The sequence below is a fragment of the Telopea speciosissima genome, chromosome 5 (genome assembly GCF_018873765.1).
Source record: "Telopea speciosissima isolate NSW1024214 ecotype Mountain lineage chromosome 5, Tspe_v1, whole genome shotgun sequence".
In the NCBI taxonomy this organism is placed as follows: domain Eukaryota; kingdom Viridiplantae; phylum Streptophyta; class Magnoliopsida; order Proteales; family Proteaceae; genus Telopea; species Telopea speciosissima.
In genome coordinates, this window is record NC_057920.1 from 23,110,993 (window position 1) to 23,129,588 (window position 18,596).

Below are 18,596 nucleotides of genomic sequence, written 5' to 3' on the forward strand. Positions count from 1 at the left end.
CAACAGGCCACTTGGTAAGGGCCTTGGTTGGTTGTTGAAGCCAGTCGAATCCCACCTTCAATAGGGGTTGGATATATCGTATATATACTGCTTTCTTATTTATACCAAAAAAAAAAAATTTCCAAGGGCAATTCATCCTTTTAAATAAAAAAGGGGAGAAAGTTCTCTGTAGGGGAGTGTGGCCTATGCCAGCAATCCCATGAGTCTATCTCTCTCCTCTCTATTTGAAAAGACACATTTGTCCCCCTTGTTTTAAAGAAGAGAGGGATAGACACATGGGAGTACTAGCATAGGCCATAGTCCCGAATAGAAAACTACTTCCCATAAAAGAATTTATGAAAAAGATGCATTTGATGCTTTTTTGTTTCTCCTCCCTAAAAATGGGATACATGCTATTATCAGAAATTCTAAAAAAATTTGAACTCAAACATCGACAATTTGAATGCTAGTGAGATATGTGGTGAAACCCTTCTAATAAAGACGTTTGAGATCTAGTATCAACCACGCAATTTTCTTATTTTGCCTACCATCACCTCCACCCTCTCTCTCTCTCTCTCTCTCTCCTCCTCTTCCTCCTCCTCCTGTGTATATGTGTTCTTTCTTTTGTTTGGACATTGAGGTGTTTAAAACGAAAACAGATGGTACATATTTTAAACGTTTAGTTTTTTCAAGAACAGGATCAAAAAAATGGTAATATACACGTTTTAAATTATTAATTCTCCTGTACTTCCTCTACCCTCGTAGCACTTACATCCTTATCAACCATACATCAAAGTAATAATATAACCCACCAACCCCACGTCCTACCACAAGCATGTGAGATGAAAAAATTTTGTGTGGAGTTCATTAGATTGACGAGAATAAATATATAAGAGTGTCAACCAACTTGACAATATTTTAACAACGGAACTCAATATAAGGAAAGAAAGATACAAAGAAATATACATAATATTTACACAATATTTACGGCTAAATACACCCTTCAAACTCAAGATGGTGAAAAACATTTGAAGTTTGGATAAAAGAAACCGAAAACAAGTAAAGTATAACAACAACAATAACTCAGTCTTATCTCAATTAAATAGGGTCGACTATATGGATCCTTGCCCTCCAAGGGTGACAATTTAGAACCTGTAGCGTCAAGAAATGGGGGTGGAGCATGCCGATCTTGGTCTTCGCAAGCTGCAAGGAAGAAATACAGCAATAGGGTATCAGGCTGAGCCAGTTTTGCCACTCCGGTGCCTAAATTAGAACTCTTAGCAACAGATAATCATAATATAATTCAGATGATCATGGAAGGAGGTTACCCAGTTATTTATAGGTGCCTGGGAGAATCCCGCAGATAGTGGCGTGTTTCCTTAGGAAAGAAAATCCATCGGCGTGAGTATAGGAGATTAGGAGTCTTTTTAGGGATATGAATAAGTTTCCCGACCCACTACGCCTTGCCAGGCTGGATGGGTGCGATAATCCAGGGCCATTAAACCGAAACCGAAATCGGTTATTTAAAAACCGAACCAAAGTAAATCGTTTTTGTTTAAGTTTCAAAAGCTGAAATTTGTCCTCGTTTGGTTCGGTTTCAATTTCATGCCAAAAAATCATTAAACCAAATCGAATTACCTATTTTCAAACCAAATAAGAAATTGGATAAATTTATATTATTTTTTAAATTATTCAATCAAATGTGGATGATAAATTCTATTCTTTTTTAGTATTCGAAAAAAGTTTAGTGGACTATGATCCTAACAAATTAGGGTTTTCTATTGGTGGAGATGTAAAAGTTTGGCCCAAACACTTAAAATAAGACCTAAACCAAATACGAAACCAAATTAAAACCCATTAAGAACCGAATAAAAGCTGAAATCGAACCGAACCAAGGCAATTTGGTTTTGGTTTTGAAAATGTGTTCCTATTCTCGATTTGGTTCGGTTTTGGTTTCTACATTTTGTGTCTTGAATCGATTGACTCCCTTACCTCCAAGCAACTCTATTCGAAGTCATACTCGATACAAGATCTAAGCTATGCATGTCTTTCCTCAACACTTCTGCTAAGACCATTTTAGGTCTACCCCTAGATCTTTCCGTTCCTTTAATCAGATATTAGAAGGCTAGTGGGGTACATGAGGTGAGCAAACCCTAAATCTAAAAATCCCTATCCGCAGCAGCCGTTGAAGCTAATCCGGTAAAATCCCTCCTTCCCTCGCTCTCTTCCTCTCCTTCAACCTTCATCGATAGCCTAGTGGCACATTACGCTTTAGTGCTTGATGGAGACTTTTATACAAGGCGTTTGGAAGTTTTAAAGTTAGTAGGGTTAATTTATAGTGTTCTAAATTTGAAGTGGGAAAAGTTGTGGTTACCAAACTATATAGTTTTGTTTTATTTTTTTATTTTTTATTTCAATATTTGAGTAGTTTTATTTTCAAGTTGCAATGTTGGAATTCTTTGTGTTTCCTTTGCTCTTTATTAGATTGGCATTCTTAGGGGTGCAAGTTGGCCCTGTCGGCCCGAATCCACCCTGGCCCGCCCTGAGCCCGAATAGGGTCTGGGCTGAGATATTTGGCCCTGAGGGCAGGTCAGGGCTAGAAACTTCTGGCCCTGAGTTAGGGTCAGGTCGGGTTAAGGTTGAGGCCTCGAACTAAGCTTGGTCTGGCCCGACCCGACCCTGATTTAAGTTATACTATAAAATATATATTGATATAATTTATACATTATGAACTTTAAATTTCACCCACATTTTTTTATATAATATACTATATATGAAGACAACAAGTGTTATAATATAATTTATTATATTGTTATTTTATGTAAAATTAATATGTTCTTCCCAGCCCATTCCAACCCATGATTTTCTTTCGCCCTCCCCATGATCAGGGCCAATTAGGGTCGGCCCGGCCCGACCCTAAGGGCGGGTCAGGGTTGGATTTTTCTAGCCCTGAGTCAGGGTCGGGTCTGGCTTGGGCCCAACTAAGGGGACTTAGGGTTGGGCTAGGGTTCTAGAAAGCCCGGCCCAACCCGACCCTGTTGCAGCCCTAGGCATTCTCATTCAGATTGCCCATGATGCGTATAAGGGGATTATTATTTGATAAGATCCTGATGAGACAATAGTAAGTAGTATCTGTATTTGTGATCAAGTTTTTTAACTTGACTTTGTGCTGGAGATTCCTTTGTGCTTGTGTTTAAATTTGCATCTTACCACTAGAGATTTTTAGGAGAAGATCAAGGATATGTGTAGATCTTCAGAATAAGTAATAATTTATTTTCTGGATTTCTTAGTACCCGCTTGATAACTTTACGAGAAACAGTTTCTGGTGTTTTTCCGTTCTGCGAAACAAGAAAACACCCTAAAAAGCGATTGGTAAATGGTGTTTCGTAGAACGTATTCTTGGGAGCATAAATAAAAATTTATGTGGCATGGAAGACTTTTGACAGAACATATTAGACATGTTTTATCGTTTCTGGGCTGAAAATTATAAAACTGTGCCCGATAAAAACTCCTAATCGTTGGACGCACTTCACGATACACTCACCTCTCACTTTGACACAAGCCTTCGTCCTCTTCACGAGCTCTGAAGAAAAACCCTACTGCGATTCGAGTGGATGTTGTCAAGAAAAATGGAGGAAGCCTCACCGGGTACTCTCTCTCTCGCTCTGATTTGTTCTATGTGTGTGTGAAGCTTGAACATAGAAGCTTTGAATAGCCCTGTTTTTCTCATTCTAGGGTTCAACGATCTCTATAAGCCATTATTGGCTCGAAAATCTTACAAAACCCCCATTTTCACCTATGTTCTTCTATCATCGTTGAACCCTAGATTGAGTACTTTTTTTTTTAACTGTGATCTCTGTTTATGATTTTTAGAGGTGGATATCATGCTTTAGACGTCTATTGTTTTATCTCTATGTATGAATTTTCCACACACACTTTATCCTACTCATCTGAAAACGTTTCCAGAATAGGTTTACCAAGGGGGTCAAAAGCGGTTTCTCAGCACAGAAACAGAAAAAACTATTCTACTGTTACTCAGCACAGAAACAACAGAGAAACAATAGTAAGGTTATCAAGCGAGCTCTTATGTTTTACAGATATTGTTGGTGGTTGGCTATCATACTAGACCCCGATTTGGGGTTTTAAAACTCTGGTGGAAACTTTATATTATTTCATACTAACTTCGAAGAATAAATTCTTACAAAATGAGCAATATTAGTTAAGCTTTTGTTTTTAAATTTCTTTTGTATTTTACTTTGTGGTTTCCAGGTGATCTTTTACTTTTTGTTGTGATTTGGCTTCCATTGCTCTTTACTTTTGGTGCTATTCATCAGTTGATACAGTTAATACCGGTGGATACTTAAGCTCTGTTTGGTATGCATTCTCAGAATACATCATGGGTCTAGAATTAGGCCCGTAAACGGATCGGATTCGGCTCGGATATGGATCGGATGTAATCGGATTTGGATATTTTCTGGTGGAATACAGATACCTCTAAATGGATTCGGATGGATTCGGATGCAGATCGAATTCGGATTTTTGACCATCCATTTACACTTCTGCCTTGTGTAACCCAAATCTTCCTCCCCCTAGTGGATACAATTCACTCTCAATCCATAGTTTTAGATCATGATTCTCTTCTCCTCATATTCTAGAACCTGTTGAATCTTCAAAAACCCTCAAGATCGTTATTTACTTAATTTTTTATAATTAAGTATTCGGATTCGGATTTTTATCGGAGTATTTGGATTTTTTTCAGGATATCTCTAATCGAATACGGATGCCCCTAAATGGATACGGATGCGGATCGAATTCAGATTTTCGGTTATCCATTTACAGCCCTATCTAGAATACATATTCTGGCGAGAAAATGGAGAAGGACTGAGGTTCAGAATGTTTTCTAGACTCAGAATATATTCCGAGAATGCATACTAAACACAACCTTAATTTACAGCCTGATGAGATTTGAAGGATGCTCTCTTTGTTGTAGCTTGGGTGGTTCCCTATTGAGCTTTTCTACGTTATGACATTTTTCAAAGGCAGTTGTTTCATCTAGTATTTATTGCTGATTTGCATTTGTTGGTCGCCTTGTTACTTCTATTTCTGGTTTTTTTTTTTTTTGTTTTAATTTCAAATGCATATCACTCTTTGAAGGATCTTTGCAACAATTATCATCACCCTCCCATCCCCGGCTTTTGAATCTTTCTTAAATCCAACGTATGTTCTTGCCATTATTTTTTGCTTATTTGTTTTTTGAATTCCTTTTCTTTTTCATTTTTTTCCTTTGAATAAAATTTCCTTAGTATTTGCAAGTAAGCCAATGATGCATTATATGTAACGTATTATCTTTTTTTTTTGGTAGAAGAAAGATTCATTGAAGGATAGTATGTGTACAACTTAAAACTTAAGATTCACAAAAATCATAAAACCACGAAGTAGAATTTGGCCAATCTGTCATACACATAATAGATGGGGTCTTCCTAGTCAGGGCATCTGAAATACCGTTCATAGCCCGTAGAATACATTGAAATTAAATGAAATCAAAAGACGAGGATCATCTCCTAATATCTGAAATAATGATAAAAAATTCATAGGGTGGATGTCACTAAAAAATAAAAAGATAAAACTAGAGAAGGAGGTGAAGCAAGAGAAAACCAAGAATAAAATGGGGAGTGGAAGAGAGAATAAAATGAGGAGTGGAGAACAGAATTAAAGATGAACACCAAAGAGAAGGTCAAATAGAAGAAGAAAACTAGACAACAACACCAAAGAAGGAGAGACTGCAGGAAAACTTACTGGCGAAGATGAAGAGTTAGGAGAACTAGGAGAAAAGGGGAGGGAGACTTGGGAGCCATTTCAAGAGGCAAAATGGTTATTTTCCACAATACAAAATCCTGAGGGCTGTCTTAGGCTCGAATTACTGGCCGGAGGGATGTTTTGGGAATCACATTTTATAAAATTTGTAAGGAAAAATATCATCCCCCTTCCCTCTAAGTATCTATAATATCAATTCAATCCCCAAGTTTTGAATAATGATAATGTCCTCCCCTACTTTTCTAATATTCTATCAACCTATCCTAACCGTTATAAAAACGCCATTAAATGGTGACATGGCATGTATAAAATTTCTAAAATCCCAAAATACCCTTAATATGTCTATAAAAAAAACCCTTAAAATTATTTTTCCTTTTTGCCCTCCCATACTTTCTCTTTTGTGTCGTCTTCTTCCTCTCGGCTTCTTCTTCTTCTCCTTCTTCCACCAGCACTACCATCATCGCCACCACCACCACGGGGCAAAAGTGGGAAGTTGATATAAGAATTCGGAAAACCTAACCCTATTTCGTATGTACAACAGACAACCTGCTCCCCCTTACCTTCCTCATTCATTCCTTCATAAAGCCCTAAAACCCTGTGGCGTCTCTTACGAACACAAATCTTCTGTATGTGTGTGCTTATGTGTGAGGAAGAAAGTGATGCACCGATGCGGATTACCTTCTAACATCTTTTTTATGAATCGATCCAATACATGTTTCCTCAAAATTTTCCTTTACTTTCTCTATTCTTGTTTATAGGTAACGTTCTGTTTTCAGTAATGTTGATACGCTGGCAATGAGGCGGTGAAGTTGTGGAGTAGAGTGAAGCGGTTGTTGGCGGTGACAGAGAAGAAGGAATTGGTTATGTCGTGGTTGGGATACGATGAGAAATTGGTTAAAGGTTTTGGTCGATAGAGCTAGAGAAAATGGAAGAAAGGAAAAAAAAATCGAGCTGGGAAGAGAAATTGGGAGAAATGATTTCAATAGAAAAAAAAAAAAAAAAAAGAGAAGAAATAGAATGGGATGTGATAACGGCTGGAAAATATAAGAAGAATATGGAAAATGGGAGAGGGTTCGGTGGGGTTTAGGTGGGATTTTTTAGAAAAACAAAAAGACAAATTAAAAAAATGAAGGAGAAAGTGGGTCGGTGGTAGTGGAATCAAAATGGGTTTCAAGAAATAGGAAACAGAGATGGATTGCAGAGGTTTCAGGTTCGACTTAGATGGAAATGAGGAATAAGAAGAAGGAATGAAGAATAAAAATGAAATGGATGGAAATGGGTTTCATGGGGTTTCTGTTTTCGTCTCATCTTTTTTATGAATCGATTCAATACATGTTTCCCTCAAATTTTCCTTACGCTCCCACGTGCTCCATTTGGGCTCCACATTTTCTTCTTCAATCCCCATGGTTTAAAAGTTAAAAACTTCGAATTGATGCGATTCCTTTATCAACCCTTAGAATTTGATCTAGAATCGGAATCTGGATCATTCAGCGTGATTCCAATATGATCACGATCGGTGAAAAATTGGTCAAAACATGCCTTAACCCTAATTTCAGCATAAGGATCAGTCGAGTTGCTGGCAGAAGAAGAAAAAGAAGAAGCAGCAGAGGAAGAAGACGAAATAGGAGAGGATGATGCAAAAGGGAACGTAGGGGAGGGCAAAAAAGGAATACAATAATATTAAGGGTATTTTGGGGTTTTACAAATATTTTGTACATGCCACATCATCATTTAATGGGATTTTTTAACGGTTGTTAGAATCTTGGGATAATAGGGGAGGGCGTTATCATTATTTAAAACTTGGAGATTGAGTTGATATTATGGATACTTAGAGGGGAGGGGAATGAGTTTCCATTTGAATAGTTTTACATAGACCCACATAATTCGTGGAATTTATTTCCAAATATTTCCTTCTTAATTGCAATTTGGGTTTAATTTTTGTTATTTTCTACAAAAAAAATAAAAAACACCATTTTTTGTTCTCTTTTTCCCAGTGATATTTATATATATTTTTTGGATTTTTTTTAAATTTAAATATTTTTTGGTCGATTTAATCTGTTCCAATTAATTAGATCACTGGGGAATAATTGTGCAATTCCTAGCCGATTCCTGATTGGATCTTTTCTCCAATCCTGAGTTTTTAAATCCTATGGGATTAGAAACGAAATTTTGGATAGAAGAATTAAAGGAAATATAAAGCAAGTATAGGAGAGTAATAGTAATTATCCCCATTATGCGATTATCTTTGGGTTTTGGGTCAGGTTGGGCCGGGTTTTTTAACACCCTAACCCAACCCTAAGTTCTCTTAATTTAGCCGAGCCTTAAGTCGGGTCAGGATATAGTAACTCAGGCCCAGCCTTGTCGGGCTTAGCCCAACCCAACTTGACCCTGATTGACCTTGGTGCTTTAGGGTTTAGGATGGTTTGTTTCTTCATTCTAACAAGAAATTAAAAAAAAAAAAGAAAAAGGAAAAAAGAATGAGTGAGGGAGAGAAGTGGGTGGACGGCAGTGTTGGTGGAATAAAGAAATGAAGTGTGTAGGTAGAGTGTGAATATAATTATAAATGGCAAAAAGAATGTTGCTTTGTCATATGGTTCATGCGTCTAGACACAGGAGAGTAAATTATTGTCCAAACCCCAATGAAATTAAAAGTCCCATCCAAGCAGATGTCCCTATGGGCTCTCTCATTGCCTCCTGGGCCGATGCAAGGGTTACATGACTAGACAACGATCTCTTGCCCTTTATTAATATGCATTATACATTGGGTTGGGTTGAGCCCAATTAGGCTTAGCTTGAAACCTCAGCTTAAGCCCAGCCCAGCTTGGCTTGGGCCTGAAAATCCCAACCCAGGCCTGTCATGCAGGCTAAAAAGGGGAATTTTCTTAACCTATTATATAAGGGAAAATTACTTGTACACCCCCTGTACTATGGCCCGATTGCTTGATATCCCCAATTTTTTAAACAATTACTTGAACACTCCTTGCATTTTATGATTTCTTACAAGTAGCCATTGTTCATTAAACCATAGTAAAAAAGGTACCTTCCTTTTCATCGTTGAAGAAGCCCTCAACCCTTGTGATCCTATCTGCGAACCATTAAAAAACCCCTCCCACTTTTCTTTCCTTCTCTGTGTTCCCTTCCAACCTGCAACTAATTTGGCCATCATCACTTAAAAACTAGCGAAGTATAGATAGCAGAAGCCCAAGAATTTGAAAATGATCAATGGAGGGGCCTGATTCTGTTTGCAACTTGCAAGCAAGAGACTGAACATTCAAAATAGACAAATGATCCAACCATCCGTCAAATTATAAAACGAATAGCATACAACTACTCGAAGATTTAAAATTTTTACAGCAATAGAAGGTGTAGAATTCTTAACAATTGAAATGGAAACTGAAACAAGCTCAATAGGACTACAATTATATAACCTCCATAAACGTAACCCAACCCTTCACGACGACCTTCTATTCCAAACTATCCAATCCTTCATCAGGGCCACCCTTTATATCTACCTATTTTTTGTTAGGGTTTAGGGTTTAAGTACGAGGTTGCTTAAAGCATTACACCCGGAGTATCTAGTTTGGAATACCCAGACTGCTGTTTCCAGTTAGTATTTATAAGAAACTAGGTTTTAGGTCAAATGGACTAATTACTAAATTACCCTTCATAGCTTGAATATTAATACAAGTAAGATTATATTAGAACATATAAAGAGATATTACATAAATACCCTTTTATTTTTGTGTTTCCGAAATTTTCCAACAGTTCCACTGGTTCCAACGTTGGCCTTTCTCAGCAACTACGTCTTTGCCTTCTCTGTAGCAGCTTCACCTGAAGACACAACTCCTGCAACTACAATAGAGAACCACCTTCAACCCAATAAGTGGACGACCGAATGGCTACGTGGGAGAATGTTTATGCAAGGATAACAATGGAGAAATAGCGGCAGAGTAGTGGGAGAAGTCAAGGGTTTTATTATTCTGAAGACATTACTGTGTATTCTACAGTTGTTTCTGAAGGAGAGAAAGCGAGCCCAACTCGAAAGCGAGTGAGGGTAGAGAAGAAGCTGGAGCGAGTGAAGTTGCCATCAACTTCTGGATTTTACTTCTACTTTCTTCTCCTACAATCGTACTGGCTCAGTTTAATATGCCACTGTGGCTTATTATTATTAGGACAAGATAAGTGAAATTCCATGCTACGCACCAGTACACTAGACAGGAAATTTTTTTTTCGCTACAAGGCTAGTAGCCAAGGAAATGGAATAATTTACTTCTCCCTTGGGTTCATAAATGGATCCAGATCCTCTACTGCCTAGCTGTCTGGTAGGATCGTGCTGTCCAGACACGGTGCTATGCACAAATACCATCTTACCCCCACTCGGACAAGGTGTTTGGGCAGGGATAAGGCGGACATTGCGGTAGCTCGAAAGTAAAGGATCCAAATCCTTCATAAATACCCTCCTGCTAGGTTTTAGTATTTTCTAAAATACCTTTTAAGATTCCATTTCCTTGGCTGTCAGCCTTGTAGCAGGAACAGTTGTAGCAGCAAAATTTCATCCCACTAGACATGTGTTGAATCGAAAAGTCTTTGTCGAAAATTTCAGAGGTGAGACATATCTTCATCGAGAGTTGCACTGGTGAGTCTTGTCGAAAATTTCAATCGTTTTCTTTACCTTCACTTTCGTAGGTGATGGATTGAATCGATTTAGTTTTTATTAGGTTAAAACCTTTAAAGGGCAAGTTGGTTAAGTTGAATAACTCATAAGGGTAAAATGAAAATTTTCATTTAACCATTACCAATAGGTTAAGACTGTCAGGTTTCATGGGCTTCAAACAATTATTTGAAAAGTTGGGTGTATCATACATTAGAGCCACAGTACAAGGGTGTACAAATAATTTTCCCATTATACAATTATCCAATCCATGTTAGTGTGACCAACTTGGGGATTCAAATCTTCTATGGCATGGGCTGCCCCTCTTGTCGTGCTGCATAGACACAAGGTGGTGTGCATTGACCGCCTTACTTCTATCTGAATGGAGATAACGCAGTCATTATATGCAGCCCTATATCTAGGCAGCACAGACAGGATAGGGGCAGCGCACAATAGAAGATCTGTGTTGCCAACTCGGTCTTCAGGCGCGCGTAGGCGTGGCTAGAGACTATCACCCTACCACCCTACCACTCGCCACTCGCCACTCGCCACTCGCCGTTCTTTTTTCTGATTTCGTCTGGGAACCCGGGGCTGAAATCATCTCATGTCTTCCCGATGTTTTGTTACGCAAAAATGCTAAGAAAACTTTTCCGCTTCCTTGCACGGCGTAGGATTATAATTGGCAATCAAATCTTGTAAGACACGTGGCACATAGGAAACGCATCATCTTGGAACCCACTTGGAAAACTGGCAATCTTTATACTCTGTAGATCACACACCGTCATCTTATCTTGGGAATGGACCGATCATCATAATACGTACGGGTACGATCTTTTCGTGAGAGAACAAAAAAAAAGCAAATAAATAAAAGAGTCAAAACAGTCATTATGGTATGGGACCCACATTCTTAACGTATAACCTTATACAAAAATAACCGCCACTTTCGTCGCTTTCACACGCGATTCCCTCCAAACAACTCCGAAATTCAACGAACACGGGGGCCCACCTGGACATTCCATACTCTCCTCTCCCAACGGCTCAACCTGGCAACGTCTCTATCCACGTCAGTAGAATACTATTAGGTGTCAGATGACGTGGCATATAGGATCATATGGAATAATAGTAGGCAAGTTAGTAGGACATGGAAAAGAAAAAGACTTGTCGGGTGGAAGATGGTCTGCTCTTAATGAAAGGGAAGCCGACCTGCAAATAGTCTCTTTTGCTTTTAGATCAGTCACAGAGAAACACACAAGAGTAGCGAGGGGGAGAGAGAGAAGAGAGAAATTGCTGGTAGTGAACTCTAAACCTGGCGTGGTCTCTTTTCATCTTTTCCTTTTTTTCCAATTCTCTGCAACTCTAGCACATCACGCGGGACTAGAAGGAATCAGTAGCTTTTGCTTGCCGGAGGAAAAGCATGCCTGAGATCTCTGTTTGCCTGTAGGCTTTATTTGGATTTTCTTTCACCAATGGGTAGTGTGTCGTCTGAGGATGGTTTTGATCAGCAGAGCGAACGGTTTGGGAGTTATAGTTTGAGTGCTGACGTCAGTGAGTCGGAGAGTTCGAGTAGTTTCTCTTGTCGGCGCTACGATGGTGAGGGAGCTTCAAGTTCTCTCGCGTCTTCTCCCCTTGCCGGACGTCCGCTAACGGTTAATTCAGGTTTTCCGGCGCCGCCTTTGATGTTACCCGTCATCGGTGGGAGAGACGTTGTGGTTTCGGATGAGAAGCCGGAAAAACCGGAGACAGAATTGTCTGGTTAGTTTTGCTTTTCTATTTTAAATTTACCTATTTTTGTTGGATTTTCTTCATCTTTTTCCGGGAACGAACTTGCAGGAGATCTCACTTGGAACTGCTTTAGTGTCGTGTTGTTGCTTAAATTTCACGTTTCTGATCTATGCCTCTCATCTTAATCGGTTTATTTTTGCAGAAGTTGAGATGATGAAGGAGCGATTCGCTAAGCTTCTGCTTGGAGAAGACATGTCGGGTGGGGGTAAGGGAGTATGTACTGCTTTGGCAATTTCCAATGCCATTACTAATTTATCTGGTTAGTTATTTTGATTTTGCCTTTTCCTTTTGTTTTTCTTGAAAATTTCCCTTACAATTTCCATTTGCGGTACTTAAAATTTTTTTGGGGGTTGGGGTTGGGGATGGCAGCTACAGTTTTTGGGGAGCTATGGAGGCTGGAGCCATTGGCGCCGCAGAAGAAGGCAATGTGGTGCAGAGAGATGGAATGGCTTTTAAGCGTGAGCGATTCGATTGTGGAACTCATTCCTTCGTTGCAAGAATTTCCTGGTGGTGGGACATTCGAGGTCATGGTTACTCGACCGCGCTCTGATCTCTACATAAACCTTCCAGCCCTTAAGAAGCTTGATGCCATGTTGCTAAGCATCCTTGATGGCTTCCGCGATACTGAGTTTTGGTACGTGGATCGAGGGATAATTGTGGCTGAAGCTGGTGATGGTGATGCGTATCCTTCTTCTTCCTCTCTCGGGAGACCTTCTATTAGGCAGGAAGAGAAGTGGTGGCTCCCCTGCCCCAAGGTTCCCCCCAATGGTTTGTCTGAAGATTCAAGAAAGAGATTGCAGCAATGTAGGGATTGTGGAAATCAGATCCTTAAGGCAGCCATGGCAATCAATAGTAGTGTCCTTGCCGAGATGGAAATTCCGAATGCTTACTTAGAGACTTTACCGAAGGTAAATTCATCCAGTCCTATTATTGAACTGATCTCGGTGTGACCATCTTCTATTGATGAGTAGCAAGAATGATTCGATAGTAACTAAAATTTTGTACATATTTTCTTTCGTTTACTGCTTTTGATTTGTCCTGTACTGGGATGCAAATGTAGCTACTTTTTTTTTTGATAACTAGTAAATGCAACTACCTTATTGATTATTGAGGGTAAACCATGTTAATGTTTGATTTTGATATATTAGTCAATGGTGGAGCTAGCGGAATTGAGTAATCAATTTAGCACTTAGAGTTTTGGAACTTGGAAGAGAATCCAACTTGCATTTCTTCACTGCTTTTTGTGCATATGCTAGGGTTCTCTATGTTAAATCTTACCTTTAGCTGTATTGTTAATCCATGAGGAACTTGGAAATGATGAGCTTGCTTATTGTGTTAAGTCTAACTTCATACATATGATTTCTCCCTATTTTTTCAGTCTGGGCAACTGTAATTCTATTTGTCTAGCTCCTTAGGTGTATTTTACCTGTTGAATCTGTCGTGGACAAGAAGTTTTACAAAAAGGACGTACACAGCACATGAGGCTCTTGCCACTGTAGGGTCAGGGCGGGAGCCTCACTGAAAGGAAATGTACTACCTTAGTTTGTGACATGAGATTAGTGAGCATGTGGAAAGATAAAAATTGTTATGGGATTAGGTTTCTCTATTGGCTTTACTCTTTCTTTTGTTTTATACCTTCACATTGGAAAGCTTGCATTAAAAATGGACATGCAAAGGTTAATATGATTCACAAAGATTAATTAATATTTAACATTCTTGCTGTGGTACTTGATGACATTGGAGCTGCCGCTAAGCGGCTTCAAATGTCATTTATATGTTAAGTTGTTAACCTGTGTTTCTTTATGAAATATTGCTTCCGCCTATAGTTTGCAGCTGCTCAAGGCTTCTGCTCATATTTTGAATTTTGTGGTCTAAATCTCATATTTAGAACTAGAGCTGGAAACGACAGAAAGCAGTTAATCAATTAGTGTGCCGATTGTTTTCTCATTTGAGGGTTTCAGATCTCTGAATTATGCTAATAGAAATCTCATATATTTTTAATTATTAGGACGAATTTGATGGTTCAGGAAAGCACTTTACTAAGGAAAAAGAAAAGTATTAAGTATTAAGTTTCCTGACACTTGGTCATTATTTCAATGCCAACTTTTGAGGTTTGAAATTGTAGCAGGTATTATGCAAAAGTGATATTTTAGTGAAGGCTCCAAAAATATCCACAGAAATTGGAATGGAATGTTTTCAAACATATGAACATGGGTACATCGTGTCATTTATACGAAATAGAATGTTATGATTCCTTCCAAGTTGATGCTTGAAACCACCTTGTTGGGGATGCCTTATACGCCATGAACTTAACAAAATCATTTGGGACTAGTACCGCCCAAAATAGATGGATAGCTAATTTACAAAAGCATTTGGAATGTCGAAATGACATCTGAATTTACAGAAAAGAAATTAATGGTCAGCTCGAGTGGCCAAGAAATCAAATGTTTTATAGGCTTCTTTGGATACTGATTCACAAGATCAAAATCTCATTTGTCCCAACTTCCAACAGATAGTCATCAAATTATTTCATTTTTCATGACTGCTAATGTCTTCATTGCAACTGCTCATTGTACAAAAAGGGTTTTCCTCCTGAAATACTGCCTCTGTGCTCAGAACCCCATCTTCTACCTAGGCAATACAACATGTCTTTCAATAAAGGAAGTTAATGTAACCACTTAATCTTGATATAAACAGAAAATACAAATCTCAATCTGCTGTGCTGATAAGTCATTCTGAACTTTTATCTCATGCAATCAAATGTTTCCTTTCTGATACTAATCCATAATAGCTTTCTTTCTCATTTGTAGGCTCACATGGTTTCACCTTTTATTGCAGAGTGGAAAAGCTTGTTTGGGTGAAATCATCTACCGCTATATAACTGCGAACCAGTTCTCCACAGAGTGTCTTCTTGATTGCTTAGACCTGTCTTCGGAGCACCACACTTCGGAGGTAGCAAACAGGATTGAGGCTGCAGTGCATGTTTGGAGGCTGAAAGGCCAGAAAAAACGTTCAAATCATGCAAAATCTGGCCGGTCGTCATGGGGTGGAAAAGTTAAGGGTCTCATCGGGGAGATGGAAAAGAGTCAGATTTTAGCACAACGTGCTGAGACTCTCTTACAGAGCTTGAGGACACGGTATCCTGGCCTCCCTCAGACTGCTCTGGATATGAACAAGATCCAATACAACAAGGTTTGAATCACTGTCAGAGATCATGGTTTCTATGCTCTTCTCTGTCCTTGAATGAGTCAATGTTTCCTTGGGCTTCAGGTTACTAAAACGTAGACTGCTTTGGTAATTGATAAGGCACTTGAATTGTTGCACAATCAAGACACGTACAATTCCAAGCTTCTGATAGATTATGTTCTCTCAGAGGCTAACATTTTCTGATTACTGAAGGAACGCATAAATCAATTTAGGCAAGGATTTAGGGCTTGGACCAAGGGATCCGATTGGCCACTGCCATTCCCGAGCCCACTCTGCTGAGTTTTGTCTTGAATGGCCAGAATTTGGGCACAATAGGGGCTATCCAGGCATCTTACAGCAAAGTTCTGGGTTGGGATTGCCAAGTTGACTCAGATCAGGAGCTGATCCTGATACAACTCAGCCGGTATGGCCAATCCAATCCCTAGTCCTAAATCTGTGGGTTTGTGTTCATTCTTATGGACAGGCCATTGATTGGCTCAAGTTGTCCAAGTTGGACAGTTAATGTCATAGTTATGGAAGATCTACCTCTTTCAAGTGGGCAGTAGCCACTGTTTGCAACTAAATATTTTGGTTATAACCATCCTCCAAGCACAGGCTTTTCCAGTGGCTGCTTCTTATCTAGCCTGGTGGTGGATCATCATGAATAGCTTACTTATTTCTTTGTGGATTAAAAATAAAAGTAGAATTGCTTGTCAACTTTGTCAGCATAAATATTGATATTCTACTAACAAGATAAGATGGAAGAATAATAATTTTTTCCTGCTGTAGGATGTGGGGCAGTCAATCCTTGAGAGCTACTCAAGGGTGATGGAGAGCTTAGCCTTTAACATAATGGCGAGGATTGATGATCTCCTTTATGTGGATGATGCTATCAGGCAATGTGCTGTGGCGGAGTCAATGTCTTTGTTTGGACGGGGAGGATTGGGTGGTCTTCCCATACAGAAGCGGATTTCCCCTAGCCCCTTCTCTATTCAACGATCGTCTTACGCATCTCCATTTGCCACACCAACCTTCAATGCCACTCCAGTAGTTGGAAGTCCTGGGAGGGGAAATCCCTCATCAAGGAAGAAGAATCACAAGGGATTGCAGGATTCAAAGTTAGATAAATCTGCAGATGTAGATAGAATTTGGTCATATGCTGGAAACCTCAGTAGTAGAAAAGATGCCGGAGATGCTCCGGAACGGGACTGACATAAGATGCTAACCCATTGTCACCAGGTTTGATCTGAAGAGTGGTTCTGCTGAGCAAGTGGAATGTAAGGTTGGTGGCTTCCCTCCTGTATATTCTTTAGAAATAGAATTAACATATTCAAATTCTAATCTTGTTTATTTCTCAGGTCCTAGGTGAAGTGATGGAGGGATAATGTTAACCCATGTTTATTACTGAAGCAGGTGCTTTGCTTAACTGACAAAAAGGTAGCAGTACTTTAGCCCTCTAGTGAGGGTTTTAAATGTCCATATGATATTTTTAACCAATCTGTGGAAAAGAAAAATTACCCATTTGATGATAATCAGATTAGAGTGGGTTCAAGAAAGCTCTGTATAAAAAAACCTGGAGTAAGGAACTACTCGTCCTCTTGCACTTTGACCCAAAGGCTTTTGTATTATTACGGATTTAAAGTGAATCTCTTTTTGCCCCTTGTGGCATTATCGTCACTGCAATTATACCACTATGAAGATGTACAGAACAGCTTATATAAGATAGGAAAAGATTCCCGACAAAGGGTTTGCAAAAAGTTAGCATGCATCAAAGCTGCCTTGTCCTTGTGGGGCTGCAGAAGTGGCTAATGCTTGAGGGTAGGGGAGTATAGTTAGTGGAGGACAAGGTTCCTTCACAGCTTGCAGACTCATCAGAAATAGAAAGTGAGAATTAGGGTGAGTGAGAGAGGGTTGTAGTCCAACTATGTGATAAATTTATTTTTGGTGAGAAGTAGGTTTCACAATCCTCTTCAGTCCTAACCATCTGTTAAGTTTGAACCTAAATTTTTTTACCAAAAAAAAAAAATTAAATTAAGTTTGAACCTAGTTTTACTTTGTGAAATGTAAAAATATAAACTAAAAGAAAATATTGAAACAATACAATTTCTTTTTTGAACAATTCTAGACTATTGGTATGCACATGTGATTGAATTAGGAATCCAAATTTGAAATTTGACCAATATGTAGTGTACCTCGTTTCATTCAACAGTTCAGATTTATCCAGTTAACATTCCGCATGGTAGAAATTGGAGTTGCAATAGCTACACAGTGGGGTGAAATAGTATCTGAGTTTTGGCGCTTACTCCAATAGAGTTCCAGTGCTTTTTATAATTATATGGTCTGGGCTCTTTTATGATTTATTGGATATGGGCGGCCCTAGGGTCTAAATTAGGGTGGGGGTGCAAGTGTGGCCTTGTCGGCCCTAGCCCTCTCTGAGCTGAAACAAGGGTTGGGTTGAGATACTGGGCCTTGAGGGTGGGTCAGGACTGGGAATTTATGGTCCCGAGTCAGGGTTGGATTTTTCAGGCCATGAGTCAAGGTCGGGCTGGGTGTAAGCCCAGTTAAGGGAACTCAGGTTTGGATTGGGGTTTTAAAAAGCCCAGCCCAACCCGATCCTATTGCTGCCCTAGTTAAAAACCAACTCATGCTTCTGCAAGGACGGGCTGGGGTTGGATAAAGATGAAATATGTTGGCTTTACAGTGTAAAAAAACTGAGGCTCTGTTTGGTTGCAAAGGGAATGAAAGGGAAAGGAAAGGAAAATTTTTAAACTTAAAAAAGAAACTTTTGTAATCATTATCCCATGTGATTGTATAAACTACTTATATTTCTTACCATATTTAGTAATGATACATTTTACATGTAATATTTATTTTACATTTTAAATCAAAGGTACATGGATGCAAAGTAAAGTGGAATTTAATAATCAAATATGGAATGATTTGAAGTTAGTGATATTGTCACATGGGGTAATGATTACAAAAATTTCTTTTTCAAGTATGAAAATTTCACTTTCCTTCCCTTTAATCCCCGTTGCAACCAAACGGAGCCTGATATATTGTAGCTTTGTTGTGTCAAGTGTGCAAACACGAGAAAAAAAAAAAAAAAGCAAATAATTACACACAAATACTAGAAATTTACTGTGATTTGATACGAATGAATACATCTTCTTTTTTGGGTGAATAA

General features: G+C 38.9%; 1 protein-coding gene across 2 annotated transcripts; it reads left to right on the forward strand.

Annotated features, from left to right (window-relative positions):
• Positions 1–11,795: 11,795 nt before the first annotated feature.
• LOC122662156 (rop guanine nucleotide exchange factor 1-like) lies at positions 11,796–16,891 on the forward strand. Of its 2 annotated transcripts, XM_043857725.1 has the most exons (6): positions 11,796–12,196; positions 12,369–12,485; positions 12,596–13,134; positions 15,065–15,418; positions 16,202–16,642; positions 16,684–16,891. In XM_043857725.1, the coding sequence occupies exons 1-5, from the start codon at positions 11,911–11,913 to the stop codon at positions 16,622–16,624; spliced, it is 1,719 nt and encodes a 572-aa protein (XP_043713660.1). In that variant the 5' UTR covers positions 11,796–11,910; the 3' UTR covers positions 16,625–16,642; positions 16,684–16,891. The 2 variants fall into 2 exon arrangements, with proteins under 2 accessions (XP_043713660.1, XP_043713659.1); XM_043857724.1 differs by having other exon boundaries at positions 16,202–16,891.
• The last annotated feature ends 1,705 nt before the right edge of the window (positions 16,892–18,596 follow it).

Coding starts and splice junctions, on each gene's coding strand:
- LOC122662156 (XM_043857724.1), top strand. CDS start 11,911: ATGGGTAGTGTGTCGTCTGAGGATGGTTTTGATCAGCAGAGCGAACGG. Junction 12,197..12,368: donor ACCGGAGACAGAATTGTCTG/GTTAGTTTTGCT, acceptor TTATTTTTGCAG/AAGTTGAGATGATGAAGGAG. Junction 13,135..15,064: donor ACTTAGAGACTTTACCGAAG/GTAAATTCATCC, acceptor CTTTTATTGCAG/AGTGGAAAAGCTTGTTTGGG.